Consider the following 12,853-nt stretch of genomic DNA (forward strand, 5'->3'; position numbering starts at 1 on the left):
ATTTTAATTATTTTTATTTCCAAACTGATTTTAACCAGTTCTATAGTAAGGTAACATTCCAATAGACAATATGCAAAGCTTTTTTTTCAGTTTACAGCAGTATTTATTACACAAAATTTAAGTAAAGCTTAACATGCCGATCTTGCCCCGATCTCCCCTAATTCATTTCCATTAAATTTTCTTGTATGACTTTTAACATACCTTGCACTTTTATTTTATAACAAATTAAATCAGTTATTAGTTCCAAATAGTTTATGGTAAGTTATCCATAACAAAACATTGTAACAATTAATTTGTTTAAATTATGCCAAAAATTAACACTTGTGGTATAAAGTCTCAATTTGAGAAATGACCTCCAAATAGTTTTCAAAATTGACTACTAATTTTTTGAAGCCTTGCCTAATAATTTAGCCTTGAAAAAGTTATTAAGCTATACTTGATAAAATTTGTTAATACGTTAATAATAATAAACTAATCAACATTTTGTGATGACATACCTACAGTCAGTTATAATTCACCGTAATACTGAAAAAGTTATTTAAATACAGTATATGATTTATTTGCAGTAATTTTAAAACGAAATTTATATAATAAAATGCATTAAAGAAATTTATTAGAATGTTTTATGAAGATCAGTTTTTAGTGTTCATTCAACAATTATATTCTTCTTTACAATTATATTATGTCTTTACTTTATTAAAAGAAAATTATTAAAGAGAAGGCTAATTAAGTAATATTCATGAAAACTAGAAGTGTTTATAAACCATATGCATGGTTTTATAGTGTTTTTATGCTGTGTAATAAAACATTGTAAATATTCTACTACTGCAATTATTGCACATTTGCCTTAGTAACGCCTGTATATATTAATATTTGATTTATAATAAAGGCTTTTTAAATCTGTTTAATAAATAAACTAAGCACAAAAGTATTTATGAAAACTGTTTTAAAATTTCTATTACTATTATAGCATATACATGATTAAATAAAAATTAACTTTCAATCGAATAAATTGTTCACTTTTAAAGATATTTAATTTTTCACAACGTAAACACTATAAACACAATATTATTATTAAATAAATTATTATTCTATTTGGAACCACAAAATTTTTCTTTAATTTGCATATATAACTCAAAAATTCCTGTTATGATTAATATATATAAAATAATTCTTAAATTTCATGCAATTTTGTGCTTTGGTGGCCACTATATTTTCAGAAATATATCTTACAATCTTAAAGTAAGCAAATAAAAAACTCCTAAGAGATACAGATGCAGTTTAAATAGATAATTGTTTATCTGTTTAACTTAGAGATTTATTACTTGATAGCAACAGTATTGACCTTATTTCAGAAAATAACCTACAATAAAGATTTCATTATTTGGAAATTTTAAGTTTTCAAAACGTCACCCTCATCTAAGAAGAGGAAAGGAAAAAAAGAGGAATGAATGGCTGTATTGATGTTGTAACTTCTGTATTACAAGAATTTTTTTATTGGGATTTTAATTACAGGTTTCATTGGTTGCTACTGGACACATTAATTATAAGGTTGTGCCAAAACCAGTTCAGTTACTCTGCAGTTTTAGCAACTAGAGATCTTTCAAATTTTATATTTACCAAACGAATATCTTGCATTAGTTCATAGTTACTGTATATAATANAAAATATTATATGGAATTGAACGAAAATGAAAATTTGCTTGATAATTCAACTACGCTTGTTGGAGAACAATAAAAACACTACACTCAACAAGCCACCAATAAAACTCAACTGCCTAACCTATAACCAGTCTCCTTTTAATTTGTTTTTAAAAAAATGCGCTTGACAAACTTGCCCTGCATGCCGAAGTTTCCCCGGTCTCCCCTATTATGTACTACATATAGATTTGATCTTACCATTTTTATAAGTATGTAATTTGTCAGATTACAGGATACTCCTTTTCAAAAAAGTTACGGACTACAAGGGGTCAGTGGCAGTACTCTATAGTCCGACAAATTCGATCATCCGACACTACCTTGCAAAACGTTTGTTGGATTACTACAGGTCTACTGTAATTACCTCTGTTATTATTTTCAATAGATTCGCTGTGCCCTCTAAATGCCAATTCTTGCTTTGATAAAAACATAAAACATCTATTAATTTAGGCATAATACAGTAAATTTTAGTGGAAATGTTGATTATATAGAAATAAATATAAACATATCCTAATTTATGTTAGTATCTTTAGAATAAAATGTACTAATATATCTGTGGGATATGTTGTATATATTCCTAAATAGAGAAAATATAAAAAGATCGTTTTGAGATATAATTGAAAATGCTCTTTCTTGTCGCCTTTGACCTCATAAACAGTTTGTGTACATTAACTGTACGATACAGAACTCATTAGGAGATTAAGAATAAGTGTAATGTTCTTTTTCATTGATGAATTATATTAAAAAGTCAATGCCCGACAATTTATAAATATAAATAGATTATTTTTAATTAATGCTTTTGACATAATACAGAGCAAAGAATCCAAAGAAAGAAAAAAAGAAAAAAAATTAAAGACAATGAAATATAGCTCTATCATAACTTTGATTCCTATTTAGGGCAAAAAATCTATAAAAGTATATAAAATGTCGCCGTTTGTCCGTCCTAGAAAAGTGAAATGTTGACTAATAAAAATAGTTATAAAAAAAACTTTTATCGAGAACAAGTTATCTATCAACCCTCGGTGTTCTTTTGCTACCTTTGGAGATGAATTATAAAATCCGTATGAATAAAATTTTAAATTTACATTTAACACATTTAAAAGTTGTTTTACCTGTTTCAGTGGATTTTAAACAACTTTAAAAATAAGTTCCAAACAACTTATAACTTTAAGCCATATAAAGAGAGACCCGAGCAATTAGTTAAACTCGACATTCTTCTATTAAGCTAGCCTGTTTTGCTAACCCCGTTATATCAATTATTTAATTTACACATAATTCTTCCCTATATTTAAATAAATTACGCTATTCTCTTTTATTTGCAGTTCCTGTTTGCATATAATCAGTTTCTAATTAATCCTGTTTCCTCATTCCTCTTCATTTTTTTTTAATTTGTCATTTACTACTTGTTAAATGATATCAAATGTTCAAAGAACATAGGAGGTACCTCCTTACATGAACTAGTCTTAGACTAACTACTATCGACATTTAAGAATTATTAAACTGGTTTCAACATATAATTTAGAATCACTTTTCTATGCTTATTAAAAAAGTGATGATAATTCTGGCATTTTTAAATAAGTTTCATTCAATCGGAAAAAAAGTTGATTTAGTAAACTTTAGAAAAACGCGTGAATTTGAATAATAATTTAAGATTTATAATAATTTTCCGGCAGAACAATCTATAGTTCAAAGTAGATAAGTTTATGTTCTTTTCAAATCAGGCAATTGTATAGGCCCTATTAATAATTTATAAACAATAGTTATGTGAATGTATGCTGAACATAAAACGTGTTTTTCACTGTAATTAAATTTTGGTGAGTAATTTGCATCTACAGTTTACATTATCAATTGGGAAAAACTGGTTATAGCTGACTAATTTGGTTTGTTTAGCATATTGTCATATTTATGTCTATCATCTTTTATATCAACTGCAAACATTTTTATTCTTATTCATAATATAAAGTAATACAATTTAAATCAATCTATAAACAAAATTTTATTTAAATTATTTCAGTACAAAAAAAAAATGAGAATTAAATCCTAAAATCAATGTTCCAATTTTTCTTTATAAATTTTTATCTGATACATACACGATTTCAACGATTAATTATCAATGTATTTTTTATAATTTAAAATAAATGCTGATATTTAAAAAATTTATAGGAAGTAGATATTTTCACTTTTTCACTAATGATGCAATATTTACATGATATAAATATTATTTAAAACATTGTATATGTAACTGGAAGACAGCATATCTTGCCCATATTCTTTGGATATTTTTTGTTTATAAACAAATTTATCATTTTGACAGCTATCACATTTGTATTCGTAAAATATTTCATAGAGGTTTGTAATAGTGTACTGACTTTATTCAACAGTGATGAATCACAAGTCTTGTTATGTGTCATTTTCGCTTTTAATCAAATTAATATTCCAACGTAATTATTATAATTTCAATTTATAATAAAAACAATTTTACATATATCTTACAATCTTAAAGTAAGCAAATAAAAAACTCCTAAGAGATACAGATGCAGTTTAAATAGATAATTGTTTATCTGTTTAACTTAGAGATTTATTACTTGATAGCAACAGTATTGACCTTATTTCAGAAAATAACCTACAATAAAGATTTCATTATTTGGAAATTTTAAGTTTTCAAAACGTCACCCTCATCTAAGAAGAGGAAAGGAAAAAAAGAGGAATGAATGGCTGTATTGATGTTGTAACTTCTGTATTACAAGAATTTTTTTATTGGGATTTTAATTACAGGTTTCATTGGTTGCTACTGGACACATTAATTATAAGGTTGTGCCAAAACCAGTTCAGTTACTCTGCAGTTTTAGCAACTAGAGATCTTTCAAATTTTATATTTACCAAACGAATATCTTGCATTAGTTCATAGTTACTGTATATAATAAACCTTGTATTAATTAAAAGATGTTTAAATTTACAAGTTTTTAATACTATGTTTGGAAATTCTAAATTTAATTATACAGGGCTCTAGTAATTTGTTTTTAAATTGATTTTACTTCAAACTTGTTTTTATATATTATTTATGTACTATTTTTTTATTTACTTTATTTTCAGTAAAGCTTTTTAGAGGCATTAAAAATCGTTTTTATTAGGCAATGTTATAAACAGTAACTACATTGGATGCATTAGCTCAAATGGAAAATTATGTGATGGTTTATGAAAAAACTGATTCATTAATTAATAGAGAATAACACATTAACAATATATATTTTTTAATTTTAAAAGAAAAAGAATCCAATTTATTTAAAATTTCAACAAACTCAAATAATAATTATATGAAATATTTCCACTTATGTAATACTTTTAGTGTTAAATACAGTAAATTTTAGTGGAAATGTTAATTATATACAAATAAATATAAACATCCTAATTTACGTTAGTATCTTTAGAATAAAATGTACTAATATATCTGTGGGATATGTTGTATATATTCCTAAATAGAGAAAATATAAAAAGATCGTTTTGAGATATAATTGAAAATGCTCTTTCTTGTCGCCTTTGACCTCATAAACAGTTTGTGTACATTAACTGTACGATACAGAACTCATTAGGAGATTAAGAATAAGTGTAATGTTCTTTTTCATTGATGAATTATATTAAAAAGTCAATGCCCGACANCAAATCTTATTTTTATTTTTTTATGCGTGTAAATAAGTTTATATCGTAATAAAAATTATCTCTCATCTGCTCTTAATTTGACCAATTTGCGGTCCTTTTGGTAAAATAAATGAGCTGATGCATGACATATTTTAAGAATTATTAAACAGGTCACATGAGGTTTTAATATGAAATTATATAACGAATACTCGCGCTATGATAATGTGTTAAGAATGAATTATTTGTATAGTTGATCACGATTCAATTTTACAAATAAGTACGAGAAATTCAAGGATTCACTTTTCTACATATAGTATGGTTGCACATAAACGATATGTACTGTTCTGTACTTTATTGCTTATAAAAATCTAATAACTGTCTTGACAATAATCAAACGTTTTGTAAAAATGCTCTGATTATGATTTAATAATCAGGAAACAAGTTGAAATTTAATGCACATTAATCACATCTGGCATATGATAGTTGTTTGTGCAATGAACGAGTTTAGTTCACTTCCTGTTTAGTTTTTGCCAAAGTTTTACTTTCTGTTAGAACGAATATTTGCATATTAGTTTATGTTTATCTTCATCATATGATAACATTTTTTTTCAATTAAGAAATGAATTTACACTCTCATATTTAATAAGTATTAATAATGGTTGTAACTACTACCATTTTATGTAATTAGTTACGGTATTTCGTTCTAAATAAAATAAAATATTTTGATTTTTTGCTTTTTTCCGCTCTCTAATTTTAACTTCTATTAAAAATACAAATTTTATCTTAATATATCTTTCAAGATTCCGGTATAGATCCGTTATCATTATTAAAAGCCTTTATCTATTTCTCATATATGATTATATTTAAGTTTATAGTAAACGTTTATAAAACAGTATATTGATTATATAATCCAACTAAAGTTTATCTAGTCACCGAATGATAGATTGTGTATCTTAATAGATATTTATCAATAATAAAATAAATTTTGCGTGGGCAGATGGAAACGCCTTAGCAACTGTAGGCCTAAGTACTTACAGAAAGGGTGCTCTAATTTAATATTTAAATTGAAATAAGGCTATTGAATGTGACTTTAAACCCACCTAAATCTATTTTAATGATAAATTAAATAAAGTACGTAAAATTCTGAAACTTAAATATAAATTTTTCTGAGAAAATGACAATTTTTGAAGTTGTAATCCAATATTTTAAAACTTTCCGCGTTGCAGCCACTGTGAAGGTTATGTCATACTTGTAATGGGGATTTATAGTAAAAAAAAAAAAAAAAAAATTGGATAAACAGTAGTATATTCAATCAACCCCATCCATAAAATTTCTAGAAATTTGACTCGAGCTCTGACTTGAATTTGAATACGGATCTATCAAAGCAGCAAGTTGATGCATTTCCATCTTGACATCGCATAATTCACTACGATAATCATTTCTATTCATTTTACTGGACTACTGAGATATGCGGAATTTATATGAAATAAAAACTATGAATGGTGTCAAAGTATCCTATATATAATTGAGAGAATGAGGGAAAAGTGATTATTAAAGTAAAAATCATTTTTATTTTAATTTTATCAGGTAATTTTGTCTTTATTAAGTTTATAGCAGCTTCCACTCCAAAAAATATTCATAACAGAAAATGAATCTTTAGTTAATCTGTGAATACTTAATTTTTATTTACAGTAGAGCGTCGTTTATCCGAATCAATTGGGGACTGGGGTGGTTCGGATAACTTATTTTTCGGATAACGAATCATGTACGAAAAAATATATTAATTTATCCCGTGTTGAAATTTTTCTCCGTTGCGTGTCGCTTCACGTTGAATTTTCGTCGATGTTAAGCCTAACGAAGACTATTGTATCGTTAAAAATTATTTTTTTATTTTGTACAAACAAAATAAATATATTGAAAAATATAAAAACAATAAAAAATTATACTTCAGAAGTTAATTTAGTATAAAAAATGTAAAATATTTGAGTAGCCCAAGACATAGCCGAAGATTGCAGAGCGCCACAGCACTAGCGAAAATTTAAATTTGCCGACTGGAATGCTTTCCGATAACAGACGTTTCGGATAACCGACCTTCGGATAAACGACGCTCTACTGTATATACATATTGTGTGAGAGTATAGTTGAAAATTTATTTTTCACTTAACAAAATAGTTTCTATTTTAATTAATGAAAACTAAAGTGTTAACTAATTTTTTTTATAAAAGTTAGATTTAAATTAATGTTATCTTTATGTCTTATCTAATTTTCAAATAATTTCAATATTCAATTATTTTACATGATTTTACATATTCACTTCTGTTGGATTAAAAAAGAATCCGATCATTGAATTACATTACAAATTTTTTGAGAAATTTCTAAAAAACTTTATATTGTATAGAAAAGAGAAATTATCCAGGGCATATATACTGTAAGCATGTTTTGAAATGTGATGTTTTTTTTTAAATAATAAAAATTTTTAAATTATTTTATAATTTCATTGCCATTATCTCATTAAATATGAAATTAATTTTAGAATCATTTGTTTTTGGGAAAATGAAAAATTATGTGCATTACAAATTATGAAAATAACAATTAATTTAAATTTTCTATTGAATTACAGTGTTTTCCAGACCCAATTCCTTCTGAAAGATTTTTTTTTAAAATTTAACATGTTTTTCAATTTAATGTAAAGGTACAGCAAAAGAAACAATTAGAAATTATGTCAAGACTTGAAGTATCTTATTTAAACATTTCAATTTTTTAAACATAACTTTGATCATGTAATGACATTTGATAACTTTTTTGATTGAATTATCTCAGGTCAAAAAATTAGAGAAAAAAAATGCTTTTAAATACTATAATGTTTGGAATTACTAAATTTTAACAACAAAGATTTAATATTAAGTGAACATAATTGAATTGTATGATGATGATATTAAATTTTTTCAAGTATACATCAGTGGCGTAGCGTGGGTGTCAGCCGCCCAGGGCGGAGGAAAATTTCGCCGGTCCCTTATTTAGGTATCTCAATTTAAAAGACTAAAATTCAGTTTCATCACAGAATAAGTAATGAAAAATTCCGTGCTCATTTCAATCGGTCCGAATCGTAGGTGCGACAAAAATATGAAATGAAATGGTTTAAATTTTTATAAGATATTATTATTATTTATTGTGAAATTTTGCCGCCCCCTAAAAAGTGACGCCCGGGGCTGGCCGCCCCTGCCGCCCCCACTACGCTACGCCACTGGTACACATCTTTGTTTTACTTTCCCAGCTGTTATAACATAAAACGGGAAAGCATTGTAATCGAATCAAATTTGACCCTCTGGGTTTATTGCAAATGTCGACGTTTTGATACCCCTGAACCCAAAAAAACGGGAAAAACTTACCGAGATGTGTTTGTGTTGGCATCTATTTCGTTTAATATCTGGGATAATAATGGGATAAAGATTAAAAAACGAAATTTGGCATGGTAACTTGTATAAAGGGTCATTGGATGCGTTCTTTTATACCTCCGCGTAACTCCGCGCGAGCGACATCCGTTTAAAAATTCCTGCGGAACGCGTTCCTAAATTCCGGTCGGAGTGCGCGCTATCAAACTGCAAAAACGGCCGCTTGTAGCAGTAGTTTGCGGTGGAAAGCAACATGGCGTCCTCCATGGCTCATTGATTAATGTTGGAGTAAGGAACTCAAGAGGGTAGGGAGTAGGTTGCCGCCTTTTTCAAAATCGCTGACCCGGACGGCACGTCAGGTTTGTTCGAACAGAAGTTCTTGACACATGCGCAATGTCATTTTACAATGCGAAGAATAACGTGCTAGATAACTTAGCCCATAGACGTGTACGATCGTACATGCAGGAAAAAAAAAAAAAAAAAGTCAGGTTGCGCGCTACACGTCGGCGTAAACGGACGAACATTGCAGAATTGCAGATGAGTTTCAGTGAGTGTGAGTTCTTTCGTTGTTAAAATAGTGTAAATTTGTAAAAATATTTGCAAGAACTTTGTTTCATCGTAATTTCACAATTTATACGAAATTTCCGGACAAAATTAATAGTTCACCCAGACAGTCAATTCCCGGACTGTCTGGGTGAAAACCGGACGGGTGGTAACACTACTAGGGAGATAGAAGGGAGTCATGTATCATATCTCGAGTGGGATCGGACTTAATTAAAAATTTTACTCGTTGTTAGCATTTACAATATTTTAAAACTCGTCTCTATCCTCAAAATTGAGTTTTTTGCCTTTTTATAACATTAAAAAAAATAACTTTTATATTATTAACTTTTATAAAAGGGCAAAAAGCTTAACTTTGAGGGTATAGACGAGTTAAAAAAAATTGTAAACACTAATAACGAGTAAAATCATTAAGCCCGACCCCACTATAGATATGACACACGACCTTTAGATACACCAAATTTTAATAATCAATATTTAAAAATTAATATATGTATAAACATTAGAAACAAAATAATAATAATAATAATAATAAGACGAACTAAAATATTTTCTAAATTAAAAAAAATCTATATTGCAAGGTGTATAAATAAGAAAATGAGAAGAAAAAAAGATCAATATTTAATCAGTTTTTGGGGTTATAGGGGATACGATATTGTTTGTGTAAGGCGATTTTATTGCCGGGTGANGCTTATAAACCTTAGTTTAATTTATAAAAACCAACATTTTCGAATTTCCTTAAACATGTACAGGTTTCTGCATTTTCTTTTTTTGTTTTTTTTTTCATTTTTAGAGATAAAAATGAACTTATCTGCTTAAAACATAAGAAAAAGGTTCAAGTAATAAATTTAAATTGATAGGAATGAAACCTATGTCAATTAAAATTAAAAATGAATATGCTTATTTTAAATAATTTTTATAACATGTTTATCAAAAATCAGTTTAAAAGTTTATTCATGGTCTGTATTATAAAATGTAAAAGGATATTTAACTTACATCATTCTAATCATTTTTGGCTTCTAAACTTTGTTGATAGTGAAGTAATTTCTCATTTCATTTTATAACCATTTATTATCTTGGAACAAAATTATTATAGAAACAACTGCATTTGTTTCTATAATAATTTATAGAAACAAATGCAGTTGTTTCTATAAATTAGAAACAATTCTAAACTCTAGATTTTAAAATATTCTTGTGACAATAAGACATATTAAGAATATGTCTTATTGTTTGATTTTTAAAATAGAAAATACATTAGTTTTCAACAAAAACTAGTTTATTAGTAATACAAAATAATTAAAATCCCAAATACTTTTGAATTGAAAATTTATCTTCACAGAGTTGAATTATAATGTTAAAATTTTAATTAGGAAATTTTTTGTTGTTTCTCAAAACAAATGAATTAATTATTTTTGCAATTTAAGTGAAATACAATACAATGCAAACTAAACAGAATAGACATAAGTCTGTCTTATTTAATGTTCAAACAATCTAATCTAAATCACAAAATTTGAAAGACTGAATTTTCTCTTTGAAATTTTCTGAATGTAAAATTTCAAGAGCAAGATTTACTGCTATAATGTTAAAATAAAAAAGTATTAAAGAAGTATTTTAATAAAAAATATTTTGCATTAAATTTTTCTATTAATCTACTGTATAACTAGACTTAACTAAAAAAACTGATGTAAATCGAATAAATTAAAAAGTTTAAATATTATTAGTAAATTAATAATAATTAATTAATATTTTTAGTTTGAATAAAAAATGGTCAAATTTTTTTTCACTTTGTTAAAGATTAGAAAAAATTTAGAAATCTAATTAAATTTTCATGATTTTAAATGAATGAATTTGAAAGTTTAGACACTTTTATATCTAATTTTCTCCATTTCGTGAAAAAATTACATAATTTTTTTTTGCATTTTATATGAAATGTTCTGAAAAATGTTAATTTGAAATCATTAATAATATTTTGAATCTCAGCATTTCTATTAAAAGAAATTTTATAGTTAAATTAAATTAAATGTGCTTAAAATAGCTTTATTTCTTTGTTTTACTCTTACTGTCATTTTAAAATTATTGACGTTTCTTGCATTTTTGAAGTTTATATTTACAGTTTTGTTATCAGAACTGAAATATTCTCTATCATTCATCTACAATATTTTAAAATATTTTTTTAAAGTTTTATTTACTATTTTAAGTAAATAAATATCTAAAATTATATAAATATATTATAATATNGATTAAATATATTTTAAAATTAATTTTTAAATATTTTTAGGGATCTTTCTGTTTACTTCTTCATAATGGATTAATTCTATTTTCTGTTTTTTACACATTTGGAAATATAACATCTTTATCCAGGTAATAATTATTCAATGTTTAAATCAATTAAATAAATATTATTATTATTATTATTATAATTAATCATTAATATATTGTCGAAATTTGCATATTATATTTATGCATCATACTTATATTGTTACTGATAATTTATTTTACATGGGTCATTGAGATGCATGACCTAGATTTCCTGGTCATGGAGAAAACTGAAGTGCCCATAGTGATACCGTTCCCTGTAAAATTAATGTTATTTTTACTAAATGAAATTAAAATCTTTAAGAATGCTTTTTATTAATAAAGACCCATTCTATGTATTTCATTTGTACAAAAAACAAAAGACTTAATTAAGGGGCCTGCTCTCCCCCACATGGCCCTATTTATATATAAAAATAAATTTTCTTTAGTTAACTTTTTCTAATAGTAAAACTATAATTATTTTAATCATTCATTTATATTGTTAATCATAATTTTATTTATATATTTAGAAATGATTATGATAAAATTTACTGTAAAATTTGAACTAAAAATTATTATCATTTTTAGGCTTGTAAAGGTTGTGAAATTCAACATTGTATATGTCAAGGTGAAAAGGGATGGCCTGTAAGTTTTTGTCTCATTTCATATATTATACTTTACATTACAGAATTAAGCTTTTGTTTTTACATAAAACAATTTTAATTAATTATTAATTTACAATAAAGAGCATTTCAAATATGATAGAGTTAAAAATTAACCAAACTTTCAAAGTAAGCTCCTTCTATAACTACAGTATATAATTTCCCCAGCATTCACACTACTTGTCAAAGCATTCCTGAAAGCCATTTTTTGTGATGTTTTTAAGGGATTTTTGTCACTGTGACTTCTACTTCTGCTGATTGAAACTTATAACTTTTCAACTTCTTTTTTATTTCAGAGTACAGATAAAAATCTGCAGGGGCAATCAATATCAGGAATGTAAGGAGGTAAAACAAATAAATAAATAAAAACAAGAACTTATACTGGAAAGAATATAAATAAAATAAAATAAACCTTTAACTATCCAGCAATAAATAATGTTTAATAAAAACGTTTTCAACCGTTTTTAAACGGCCATTTTCAGTTGAACCAATATTAAAAAAAGGAACACTAAAAAAAGAACGCATGAAATACAAATTAAACAGAAACCGAAATGCGCATGCATACTTCATCGGACTTGTGTCTTCTGAAAATCTATAAATAACTTGCAAA

The 12,853-nt window shown here is 26.1% G+C and overlaps 1 protein-coding gene across 1 annotated transcript in view; it reads left to right on the forward strand.

The window, feature by feature from the left end:
• Nucleotides 1-5,988: 5,988 nt before the first annotated feature.
• Nucleotides 5,989-12,853, forward strand: part of LOC111613029 (collagen alpha-2(IV) chain-like) — a 29,374-nt gene continuing 22,509 nt past the window's right edge. Inside the window, exons 1-3 of the mRNA XM_023354330.1 lie at nt 5,989-5,994; nt 6,866-6,889; nt 12,170-12,226. Coding sequence (XP_023210098.1) covers nt 5,989-5,994; nt 6,866-6,889; nt 12,170-12,226 — 87 coding nt within the window. The remainder of the gene's footprint in view (nt 5,995-6,865; nt 6,890-12,169; nt 12,227-12,853) is intronic.

Source organism: Centruroides sculpturatus, unplaced genomic scaffold (assembly GCF_000671375.1).
Source record: "Centruroides sculpturatus isolate CEXI.00-Female unplaced genomic scaffold, Cexi_2.0 scaffold310, whole genome shotgun sequence".
In the NCBI taxonomy this organism is placed as follows: Eukaryota; Metazoa; Arthropoda; class Arachnida; order Scorpiones; family Buthidae; genus Centruroides; species Centruroides sculpturatus.